This window comes from Manacus vitellinus, unplaced genomic scaffold (assembly GCF_001715985.3).
Source record: "Manacus vitellinus isolate BGI_N305 unplaced genomic scaffold, ASM171598v3 scaffold_10_pilon, whole genome shotgun sequence".
NCBI lineage: Eukaryota > Metazoa > Chordata > Aves > Passeriformes > Pipridae > Manacus > Manacus vitellinus.
This window is the reverse complement of record NW_021938838.1, coordinates 1,444,601-1,456,487: the sequence shown is the minus strand read 5'-3', so window position 1 is coordinate 1,456,487 and position 11,887 is coordinate 1,444,601. Positions and strand designations below refer to the sequence as shown.

Below are 11,887 nucleotides of genomic sequence, written 5' to 3'. Positions count from 1 at the left end.
ATCAACTTAAATAAGCATTTGGATGAATATGGAAAGTTAAGGTTTTCTTGCTGCCATCATTTACTTGCCAGTAAATTCATGTGGATCTTGGAGAAGAGAATTTGGAAATATTTGAGATACTCTCCCTGATGAGCATCACCAGCACTGGCAGACACAACCAGAAACAAGCTCTACGATGCAGTCCTGTGCTGCACTGCCCAGGAGGTGGCTTCACTGTCAAGGTTCTCTGAACAGAATTCCATTACAGTAACAGATCAGCTCATTGAGCAGCCCTTCAGGCATTCACCAACACCAGGCAAACCCAGAAAGGGCATCACAGCAGAACCCATGACTTTAAAGGAGACATTACAGGTACCAAGTTACCCACAGCACCAGCATTTATGGATCCACATTCAGCCCGAGGCCAGATAAACATGAAATTTGCAGTAGAACTGTACCTATGTTATTAAGGATGTCTGTCCTGCCAACATCTTTGGGATATGGATTTTAGATTGCCTCCTAAACAGGAGTACTACCTTAGGTTTTGAAGAAAAACAGAGGAGACACAGGCTGTGCATTATTAATTCTTATGCTGCTGTCAGGCACCAGATTAGAGCCCTTTGGTCACACTGTTCCATGCAGAGTCTGTGATGACCCACCCTTAAGGGGAAGGAAGTCTTACAACACAAAAAAGTTCAAGATTATTTCATTAACTGAACAAACAGATGCACCAAAAGCCCACAGAAATCATTTATTGGAAGAGGTGTGTGGATTAAATTCTGGAGGCTGCTGAAGGTAATTCGCATTCTCCAAAAGTCCTTAAACCATCATAAACCTGGAAGGCTTTGGGGATTGCAGACCTTTAGCATTATTTAGGAGCCAATAGCACACACCAAAACTTACCCATCTAGGCACTGTGCTCTGTTGAGCAAAGGCTGCTTTTAGTACAAAAATAGCTAGAAAATTTATACAGGAATTACTAGAGGGGGACATACTAATGCTCAAATATTTTTACAGACCTTTGAAGAAATTCTAAGTTATGAGTCATTTCATAATTCTCATCCTAATTACCAATTCAGCCTAAGCTAGGCCAAAAATAGATGTTAAATGCCAACTCCAACCAGAACAGCTGCATGGCCAAGATATGATAATATTCTATGGTCAAGTACTGCATTTCTAGCACTGTGCCCATGTTTGTGATAGAATTGCCACCTACAAGCATAAAACCCCCTTTATTTTCACCATGCATAGTTTCATAGAATGGGGTTGGAAAGGACCTTAAAGTCCCAACCCTGCCCCTGCCATGGGCAGGGACACCTTCCACCAGACCAGGCTGTTCAAGGCCTCATCCAGCCTGGCCTGGAACACTTCCAGGGTTGGGACATCCACAACCTCCCTGGCAGCCAGTGTCTATGTTAACTGTGAGACTTAAAACACAACGATAATACCAGAAACTTTTCACCATTTAATCTTGGAATTTTCCAGAAAGGAGCCAAGGCCAGTGCTTCCCGCAGCCTGCCGGGCAGTCCCGGGGAGAGCCCGCACAAGGGGGGTCTCCACAAACAGGCGCTCCTGGGCCCAGACCAGACAATTCCCCGCACTTACAAAGCTTGGGAAGCGACGCCACTGGCAGGCCCATCGCTCGCACCCGAGGGCTGAGGGCTGAAGCAGCAGCTTCCCCTCGCGGAGGGCACCCGGGCCCCGCTCCGCACCTCCCGCACGGATCACCCGCACCTGCTGCAGCACAGGCAACCAAAATCCACCCCAAACACCTCCCAGATGAACCGCACGCTCCACAAGCGGGGCTTTACTGCAGGCTTTTCCCAGGGCTCGCGCAGTGCAGCGACGAACCGGTCACACGAAGGGCGCGGGACGTTCCCCTCCCGCAGCGCGCAGGCAGCCCGGGGGAACGAGCCCGGGGGGGAGCGTGCTGTGCCGGGGGAAACGAGCCATGCTGCGGGCACCCGGCTCGAGGGAACAAGGCATGCCGTGAAGCGGACAGGGACTAGAACCGGGACTAGGACCGGGACTAGGACCGGACTAGGACGAGGACTAGAACGGGACTAGACCCGGGACTGAGGGGACCGGGCCCCCCCTTCGCTCACCTGCCGCCGGGCCGGGCCCCACCGCCCGCTCGAGCGCCGCGCCGCCCGCCCCCACTCGCCCTATGGCTGCTCGCGACTCCGCGCCAGCTTCTATGGGCGAGCCCGACCTAGTTCCGCCTTCTCATTTTGGCCGGGCGGTCTGTCCGTCTGTCTAACGGGACGGGCGGTGACGGGGACGAGCGGCGCGGAGGAAGAGCCTGCTCTGATTGGTCAGAGAGCCGAGGGAGGGCCCGGTTGATTGGGCAGAGAGGGCCTTGACGGCCATAGGAGGCGGGGCAAGGGCCGTGGAGTGAGTTTTCATTGGCGGAGCCGCCGCGGGGCGAAAAGAGCGGGAATACGAGTTCATTCAAAAAGGGGGGGCGTTGCCATGGCGACGGGAGCGCCGTGCCGGGGGGTGCCCGGGGGGAGCGGGGGAAGAGTCGGGGGCCGCAGCGCCCCAGGGGCAGCGTCGGGCCGAGGACAGTCACAGGGTGGGTCACGCTGGAAGGGACCGCAGTGGCTCATCTGGTCCACGCTCCCTGCTCAAGCAGGGCCGTCCCAGAGCTCATGGCACAGGATTGCACCCAGATGCTTCTGGAGTATGTCCAGTGAGGGAGACCCCACACCCTCTCTGGGTGATCTGTCCCGGTGCATGGTCACCCCCACAGTAAAGAAGTTCTTCCATATAGTGAGGTGGAACTTCCTGGGCATCGTTTTCTGCCCGTTGCCTCTTGTCCTGTTGCTGGGCACCCCGAGCAGAGCCTGGTCCATCCTCTGACACCCTCCCTTCAGTCACTGATAGACATTGATGAGGTCCCCTCTCAGTCGTCTCCAGAGATAACAGGCCTGGCTCCCTCAGCCTGTCCTTGTAAGAGATGTCCGTGTCCCATCCCTGTGGTCTCCCCAGGCTTCCTGCTGGCCTTCTTGAGTCCCCTGGGGGCAGAGCCTTGTCAGGGTGCCCTCGCCTTCCATGTGCCTCTGAGGTGACCCCCAGGTGTGGCCCCTTGGCGAGGGGAAGGTCTCACACAGACACAAGCACTCATGTATTGAACCATCAGTCTCTGTGAGGGCGGAGGGGGGTGAGCAGCACCCCTGGGCTCGCTGCCCGTGGTCACCCAGCCCTGCTTTCCACAGTTAACTTCCTTGGCTCCTGCTTTTCTCCAGTTCAGCCAGTGAGTCCACAATCTCTGCAAAACACAGGGGTGGCGTTAATCAAAACAGAGCATTTGTTATTGGCTGTTTGGGTTCTTTTTTTAAGAGATGAGAAGGTGGTGTTCTCTCGCTGATAACAACCAGGACAGTCACACTCTCCTTGAGCCAGCACAAGTGGGTGCCATTAGCAGGGGACAGGGCTGGGCAGACACAGGGGAGTACAGCCCAGACAGAAGCAGCTGTGCATATGGAAAAACTCTTGGGAACAGCTGCAAGAGGCTGTCCTTCCAGCTCAGCACCACATGGTCATGGCTGGGTGCTGGAGTGGAGTCATATTAGAGTAATAAAGGCATGCTGTATTCTCATGCTGATTGCTGTTAAATCTTCTGGTGGAGACCAGTTATTCATCTGATCAGACCCAGACCAACTTTAGAAACAGTGAAATCTTCCCTGCCACGGAGCAATTCCCAAGATTGCAATTTAGTGCTCAAAGCCCAAGGCAGGGATGTTCCTGCACAGTTTTGTGGATGCTCCTCCAGCTTATGGGGTCTGCAGGACCTGAGCAGGGATTAACCCAGACAACCCTGCTCCCAGTTTGGTGCTTGTCTGAGAGAAAAAGCTACTCTTATGTGATGCCAAATGAACAGCCTGGTGATTATTGTCATGGCATGGGTAAACATTCAAGATATGAGGTCCGGTATTGGGGGATTTGTTAGCATAAGAGGGGAGGTCACGGGTGGATCCCAAAACACAAAACCAGACAAATTCGTATGGGAAATAAGGGGCAAATTGCCTGCAGAATTAGCTGGTTGAGGGATACGAAGGGCCTGTGGAGCAGAGGCCCAGGACACTCACCCTCAGCAGAAGGGCGCTGGGAAGGGTCCAAGGCCCGGCACTGGTCGATGACTCTCCGCAGCTCTGCAGGGCAATCCTCCCCAACAGGGTCCCAGTACTGGTGGTTGCAGATTTTCTCCACAATCTCCTCAGGAGTGCAGCCTAGACAACGTGTGTGCAAACAGGAGTGTCAGGATGGAGCTCTTCTGCCACAGGAGGGTGCTGGGGAGGAAACCCAGTGCAAGGCCATGCCAAGAGCCTTCCTACAGCCTATGGCACGGAGAAGCCAACAGGGAAGCGACCCACACTTCATCTGCAGTGAACCCCACAGTATTTGGCATGATACTGTTGGGCTCCAGTGAAGCAGGGAGATGAGTTTATGCTTAAATGCACAGGAACATCAAATAGAAACAAAAATTATTTGCATGTTTGTCGTTTAAGCCTGTTGCTTTACTATAAGCTTTACTTTACTTATATTAGGGTTCCAGGAGAAGCTATGAAGCTGTTGTGCAGAGCCAGGCACACCAGGCACTGCCACTTGGATTTGCACAGCGTGGGATGCTCAGGGAAGGGGCAGGGAGCATCCAGTGCCAGACAGGAACCCCACTGTGCTGTGTGGGTTTTATGCAGGGAACAGATACTTCTGTCTCACCTTCAAATGGGATTTTGGACGTTGCAATCTCTGCCAGCACGATCCCAAAGCTGGAAGGAGATAAGCAAGAGTCTCAGCATTCATTCTACCGTGTGTTCCTCCCTTCTAATGGAGAGGATTATTGGGCTATGCCAACAGAAAACAAGGGCTTATGTGTCCAATTAAACCTGACCTCCTTCCATAGCTCAACAGCTACTCTGCCAGAGACATGCCTGCTCACAGGCCCCTCTCCAGGGAGGGACAGACACACCTGTATATCTCACAGGGCCTCTTGTAGGGGTAGTTGATGTCTTTCATGTTCTCAGGAGCGATGTAAGCCAGCATATAGACTTGTTTCCAGTTCTTCTTGGCTTTCCTCTTGATGGATGACTCTGTTTCACACAGCTCAAATCCTGACAACTGATTGAGAGAATGAGAGAGAGAGGGAGAAGTGGTAGACCCCTGTGGCACAGCTGGGGAGTGCCCCAAGATGGAGCAAACAGAGCGAGATGCCCTGGGCAGCAAAGGCTGGCAGGCAGCCACGCGTGCAGCCCGGCACGTGGCTCTCTCTGCAAGTGAAACCAGAGGTGGAGGCAGGTGACTTGCTCCAGCTTCAGCTCATCCCAGGGTGGATGGCTCAGGAGCAATCACTTTGCTGATGATAAGACTGAGACAGGCAAGTTTAAGTGCCTAAAGTGATAGGGCAGTTGGCTCTACTCCAAGTTTTATTCTGGACTGTCATAATTCCCTTCAGTGTTGGTGGAGGAAGACAGCCACAAAACCATTCAAACCTCCCAAAACCTTCTCCAGATGTGTGGCTTACCTTCACACAGTAATCCCCAGCCACCAGGAACTTGCTGCTGCAGATGCAGCCGTGGAGTCGGGATTTCTCCCCTGTCTGGTGCAGCCTGTAAAGGCCTCTGGCAGCTCCCAGGGCCATCCGAATGCGGATGTCCCAGCCAAGATGCTGCTGCGTGTTCAGCACATCCCGCAGCGTCCCGTGCTTACAGTACTCCATGACGATGGAGAAGCAGGGGCTCCCATCTGCAGGGCAAAAGGATCCTGCCTTGTGCCACCTCCTGGGAGGGGACCACGGCAAACTGTCTCCCACTGGGAGCAGGCAGGGGAGGAAAAGGGTGACATTAATGTGACCCCCCTACCGTTCTCCTCAATGCAGATCCCGTACATGCGCAGGATGTTTGGAGACTCAAACTTCTTCAGGGTCTGAACCTCCTTTTCGAAGATGTCTCTCACCTTCCTGTGGAAAAGGACAGCATGGTGAGATCCCTGGAACAAGGCATGACACGGTGCTGTGCCACCCTCCCAGGTGGCACACTTGCTCCCACCCAGGACAACTCACACTGGGTCAGTGGTCAGTGGCCTCTTGAAGGTTTTGATGGCAACAGGGTACTTGAGGTACTCGCCCTCGTAGAGGTCGTAGCTCTCGGTGTCCTGCAGGTGCCTGTAGAGGGTGAGGTGGTCCCGCTTGATCTCAGTGATATCTTCTCTTTTACCAACGTTGACCTTCTTCAAGCCTGCTCCCACCATGTGCCGGGAGGGAACGAGGGACTCGTTAGGCAGGGCTTTGGGGGGAAAGGACACAGTGCACAGGGTGCAGGAACTGCGACACCACTTACGCTCCATCTCGCGCACGATTTTGTTCAGCTCCCTTTGCATCCAGTCTACCTTGCTCTCCACACACTGACTGCCAATGTAGATCTCCTCAACCACCTCTTCAGGTTCCTCAGTACCTGGGGAGAGAAACATGCACAGGTTGGGCCACTGGATGAACAAGCAGGACTGATGTGGTTAGTTTTTCTCATGGTTTAAATGTCCTTCTGGTTCTCCGTGGCCGTGGCAATCAAGACAAAGCTGGGAAGCAGCTGGGGAGAGGTGCCAGCCTCTGGTCTCAGGGAAAGAGGGTTTGCTAAATGCACACTTACTTGCAATCACCTGGTCCAAGAAAGCCCTGTCATCCCTCAGGTCCTCAGCATCCTGCCTGCGACATGTCTTTGCCTGGAAAACTTCTAGGAAAGCCTGCTTCTGCTCCGCCTGCAGCAGGAGCGAGAGCCCCTGGGCAATGTCCTCCAGGCTCTCGTTCACCCAGACGAACTCCTCACCAGTGCTGCGGGCTCGCAGGAACTTCTGGATCCAGCTGGTCTGGCTGTATTTCATCACCAGTTTCTCAGCTTCCCCTAGGACCCGGAGCAGTTTCTTCAGCAGTTCCTCTTCGTGGTGGGAGATGTGCTGTCGTGGCTGAGCCCTGAGGATCCTCACGGGCTCCAGCAGGATCTGGATGCGCTCCACGAGGCGCTGGCACTGGTGCTTACAGCACTTCACCTGCTCGAATTGGGCGTGGATGGCCTGGGCCACGGAGAGGACCCTCTCCACGATGTCCATGCTGGCAGCAAAGGGCTTGGCCCCTGGGGGCGTGGGGATGTGGGCTGGGAGCGTCTGCTGAAGGTGAGCCTCAGGTGCTGCTCGGAGGTTCGCTGGATGCAGCTCTTCCACGCTTTCCACCCTAAGGAACAGCCCTGATATGGGACACCACCCTCGAGGTCCCCCATAGCCCCTTACACCTCCTCCAGCTTTGCTGCCTCTGCTTGGCCTGGCACCACAGCTGCCCGTACAGACCAGAGCAGGCACACACAGAGACACGGGTACCAGCAGGAGTGGCACACCCGCTCTGCACTAGCAGATTTTAGCTTGATTTAGGTACATTAATTTAGTGTGAGCCATCCCAGAGAGCTTACACCCAGAGGAGTGAGGCCAGCAGTGACCCAAGGAGCATTCCCAGGGCGGCACTCCCAGGCTCCGGCCCTGCATCACCCTGGGATCCTGCCCACAGAGCCTACATCACTGACCATAAAGATCCATTTTCATTTCTACCCAACATCTCCCTCTGTTGTCACCCACCTAATGAAAGCTTGCACCCAGCATCCCCAGCTTCTCCATATTTTCTCCCTGTAGCCCTGTATTTCCCACTTAAGATTTTAAATCAGACTCTTTCTATGCTCTCAACATCCCCGCAGGGATGGTCCCTGCTCCCCAGCCCACATCCAGGCAGCAGAGACAGAAAACCACCCCTGTTGCAGGGAAATTATCAGCAGCCACCCACACCACTGATGCAGCCAGGGCTAAGAGAGGGGTGCCAGGCGCTACCGGCGGGAAACAAGATGGGAACACACCCAGAAACCAGCTCCACTCTCCCGTCCTCTTTCCAGCCCAGTCCCCAAGGAAGAAATGAGCTGTTACCTGGTCCTGCTCCACTGGTCTCTGCTTTGGCTGCCTCCACAGACTGGAGAGGCACAGCAGGAGGAGAAGGATTTTATAGGGCGCTCTCCCCGCCACTGCTGCCACGCAGCGGAAGGGACATTGTGCAACCCCCTGCAGCTTCCCACACTGGGACAACCCCCTGCTCCCAGAAAGCTGCCTGGGGTATCCCCAGTGGCTGGAGGCCCCTGTGCTGGGTTTTGCCTGGTGGAAGAAGGAATTGCCCATGGGAAGTATGTTTGGAGGAAGGGGTGGGGAGGCTGTGCCCCTCATATCGATGTTTGCTGCTATTTTGAGCACCCCAACCCCTTCTGCTGTGCTGTCAGCTGTGAGAAGGCTCGCCCAGGGCACTGTAACACCCACAACAGGGGCTCTGTGTCCTGCTGAGCTTCCTTCACACCTGCAGTGAGACCCTCTGGAGCACACCCGTCCCAAACGAGGGGTGCTGGTCCTCTGAGCTCCCTTCCCTACCCCTGCAGCCCCAGGACCCCCCAGCACCAAAGGAAGGGGGCTGTGGGCACCAGTGCTGGAAATAGCGCTTGACCTCTGCTGGGAGCACAGGAAGTTTTGCATGTGGGTTCGTCAGAGGGCCAGGCTGATTTTAGGAAGCACTCTTGCCCAATTTCAGGGAAGTGAGTGGCAACTTCAGCCAGCTTCTGCTTACCCGAGTCTGGGGCCACACGAGTTTGTTGCTGATGCTCCTCGTAAAGCTCCTCCCTCACTGTGGCTGGTGAGGGGAGCCAAGAAAAGTGGCACTGAGGGCCATCAGCACCTGGAAAGGGATGCACCAAGTGTGGGAGAACATGGGAGTAGCCCCAGGGGATATATTTGTCGGACTCTTCTAAAAGGCTTTATTTTTCAAAATATACAGTTTATTTACAATTGTAGTGTCTAAGTTTTACATATAAATTTATTCCAAACCTTTAAATATCTGCAGTAAACATTAGGGAAAAAATAATAAAAAATAAAATCACAGGATCAGCAAAAAAAGGCATCTCGTAATAATTCTGTTCATTGGAGTTTGAGTTTCAAGTAGCCAATGTCTACAAAAACCATGAACTTGATAAATCTGGCAGAGATACGGGTGCACTGGTTAGAAAAAGGCACAATCCAGACCTGCAGGACCCCCCAAAAGGGCTGCAGGCCAAGAAAACCCTGTGCTGAGATCAGGCCAGGAGAAGGACCCAGGATACAGAATCCCCTCGGAAGGAGTTAGGGGATGGGGTTAACTGCAGCCCTGGAGAGGGAGAGCACTCTGGGAGGAACAGGGGCCTCAGGGGCCAGGGCAGAGGACGGAGAGCACCACCAGGCACTTCATCTCTCAGGCAGCAGATCTGCCTGTGCATCCATGGCCTGGAGCAGGAGGGCACCAAGGGAGGGGCAGGAGCCCCCCAGGGGGCCCCAGAACCTCTTCCTCTTCACACCCTCAGTCCCCCATCCCCTTGGCCGTGCCACAGCTGGACCACAGCACTCTGGAAGGATGGTCCAGTGTGGAGCCACTGCTGTGGCACAGCCCCAGGAAGGGGGCAGGGACCAGCTGGCCTTGCCAAGGGCTGGGGAGGGACACCGGCCCCAGCCCAGGGGGGACGGAGCTGGGAGCCAGGCACCATGCTGGGGCTGTCAGTCCTCTTTCTTGAAGGTCTCCTCAGGGATGAGTGTCCGGAAGGGGTAATCCCAGAAGCGTGTGCTGATGCCAAAGCCTGCGGGCAAGGGGAGAGAGTGTTCAGCCCACGGCACCACCGTGGCCGGGGTGTTGTAAGGGCTCTGTGTTAACCGGTGAGGGAGGAGTGTCTGTGTTTTGAGGAGGGAGGAAGGCAGGGTGAGGGCAAGGAGGAAGAGCAGAGGGAGCAGGAGCTGGTTGGGCCATGCCACCAGGCCCATGGATGATAGCTTATCTGGATGGGGCGTTTTCTCCTAGGAAACCGGGCAAAGGGCAGGTTGAGCAAGCGCCAGGCTGGGAAAGGTTTGGGGCGGGTCTGGGGAAGCCCAGGGCCTCACCCTGCCTCCTGGCAGGAAGAGATGCTGCCCCAGGATGGGACAGGCACCCACATTCCAGCTCCATGAAGGCTTGGCCTCCACCCTGGCATCCCCAGTGGCATTAATACCCACGGGCTGCTGCCTTCACCCTGTACCACTCTGGCTCCACATCCTCAACCTGGGGGCCAAGAAATGTGCCCCATGGGCTGCAGCACCTCACACGCCGCTTCCCCAGCAGCGCGGTGCTTGACCTTCCCAATCCCAAATCCCAAATATTTTGGAGCGTTAGTGGCACACGTGCGGGTAGACCGGGCTTTGACAGCCCCCGCCCCTGCCGGCACGCACAGGGCGGGGACAGGGCGCTACCTGATCTTTGGTGCTCAAAGTGGTGCTTGACGTGATAAGCCTTCAGGCCATACAGGTAGGTGCCTTTTCTGGGCGAGCCGTAGTGGAGGTAATAGTGCATCATGTCATAGATGACATAGCCGCAGAGCCCCCCGACGAACACGGAGAGCCCCAGCACCTCGGGCAGCAGGAGCCGCAGGACGCCGTAGAAGAAGCCGATCACCAGCGAGGCCGGCACGGGAGGGAAGACCAGGCGGGAGCTGTCGAAGGGAGACTGGAAGCGGAGAGGGACGGTGGGACGGGCAGCTCCTGGCTCACCCTCCCTGCCTCAGAACATCCCTGCCAAGCATTGGGGAAGCCCATTTGGGAGAAGTCAACACCAAAAATCCTCCCCAAGGATGGACCCAGTGGCAAGAGCAGCCCCCCATGCATGCCAAGAGGGCCAGGCGGGTGGTGGCTTTAACTACAGGTCCCCAAGCTCCACAGGGACATTTCCTCCAGCAAAGCTAGAGGGAGCCGTAGCTTTTTTGGTGTTCCCCCTTGCCCAGCTGGAGCTTGCAGATTTAACTGCAGCTTCTCCGAGCCTGTCTTGCAGCCCTCGCTGGTATTGGGTAAGGGCCCCGCTTGGATGCCACCAGTCCCAGCGAACAGGCACAAACAGGCTCTGCCTGGGCAAAGGCCATGCAGAAACAGGCTCCACCGGAGCAAAGGCCACCATCCCCACAGCCCAGCGGGCGCCAGCGGGGGCGGGAGCCGCGACTCACCTTGTGATGCTGCCCATGCAGCAAGAAATGCAAGGTGATGAGATAGTAGTTACTAGCGGGTGGCTTCATGTGGAAGACAAAGCGATGGATGAGGTACTCTAGCAGGGACCACAGGAACATCCCCAGGAGGAAGATGAAGGGGAAGTAGTATTTGTGGACAGGGATGGAGTACTCTACACAACGAGACATGCAGCGGTCAGCAGGGCGGGTGCTCTTATCCATCACCAGCCTCCCACTGGTATCCAGGTGATCCTCAGCTCTCCCTCCCTCCCACCTCTCATCCACCTCCTGCCCTGAGCTTCTCCAGGGAGCTACCTGCCCAAGCGCTGCTCCAAAACCATGTTTTCCTCTGATTCCCACTAATTTACAGAAACAGTTGGCTTTTCACTTCCACAAGGAGCCAGTGAGGGGGGTCTCCTGCATCCCAGATGCCAACGAGGGCTTGGACATGCACTGCAGGGACTGCCCCAACCTTACAAAGCTGCTTCGCCCACCAGAACAAGGCAGGAGGGACCTTATGTGCACAGGCAGCACTTGTGACAGTAAAACAGTGTTGTTGGTGTTGGGGTTTCTTTTTTTTTGGGCAAAAAGAATAGGTTTGTTGGGCAGTTTCCCCCGCAGAGCATTTTTCACCCACCTCCTTCTTTCAGGTCTGGCTGCCAGCCCTGAGTCCTCTCTAGCAAAATTAAGATTCTTCCCCAAACCTGCTTATTTTTAGTAAAAAAACCCCAAACCCTGAATGCCAGCAAGGTGCTGGGCACCAAGGAGCAGGGGTGGGCCAGTGCAGCAGGCAATTCCCCCTCCCCCAGCCGGGCACAGCTGGCACTGGGTGGCACCTTGCAAAAAAA

At 55.4% G+C, this 11,887-nt stretch overlaps 2 protein-coding genes across 2 annotated transcripts in view; both read right to left on the bottom strand.

Annotated features, from left to right (window-relative positions):
- Nucleotides 1-3,197: 3,197 nt before the first annotated feature.
- Nucleotides 3,198-7,185, bottom strand: MLKL (mixed lineage kinase domain like pseudokinase). Its single transcript, XM_029965484.1, has 9 exons — nt 6,624-7,185; nt 6,318-6,431; nt 6,041-6,215; nt 5,841-5,938; nt 5,504-5,724; nt 4,952-5,100; nt 4,702-4,751; nt 4,071-4,211; nt 3,198-3,250 (listed from the first exon to the last, which is right to left on the bottom strand). Exons 1-9 carry the CDS (start codon nt 7,078-7,080, stop codon nt 3,198-3,200), a joined length of 1,458 nt encoding a protein of 485 aa, XP_029821344.1. The 5' UTR covers nt 7,081-7,185.
- A 2,356-nt stretch (nt 7,186-9,541) lies between these two features.
- The window catches only part of FA2H (fatty acid 2-hydroxylase), a 9,358-nt gene continuing 7,012 nt past the window's right edge, over nt 9,542-11,887 (bottom strand). The window contains exons 5-7 of the mRNA XM_029965483.1: nt 11,040-11,212; nt 10,297-10,549; nt 9,542-9,653 (exon numbers count right to left, since the gene is read on the bottom strand). Of these exons, the coding sequence (XP_029821343.1) occupies nt 9,574-9,653; nt 10,297-10,549; nt 11,040-11,212 (506 nt within the window). The 3' untranslated portion in view covers nt 9,542-9,573. The remainder of the gene's footprint in view (nt 9,654-10,296; nt 10,550-11,039; nt 11,213-11,887) is intronic.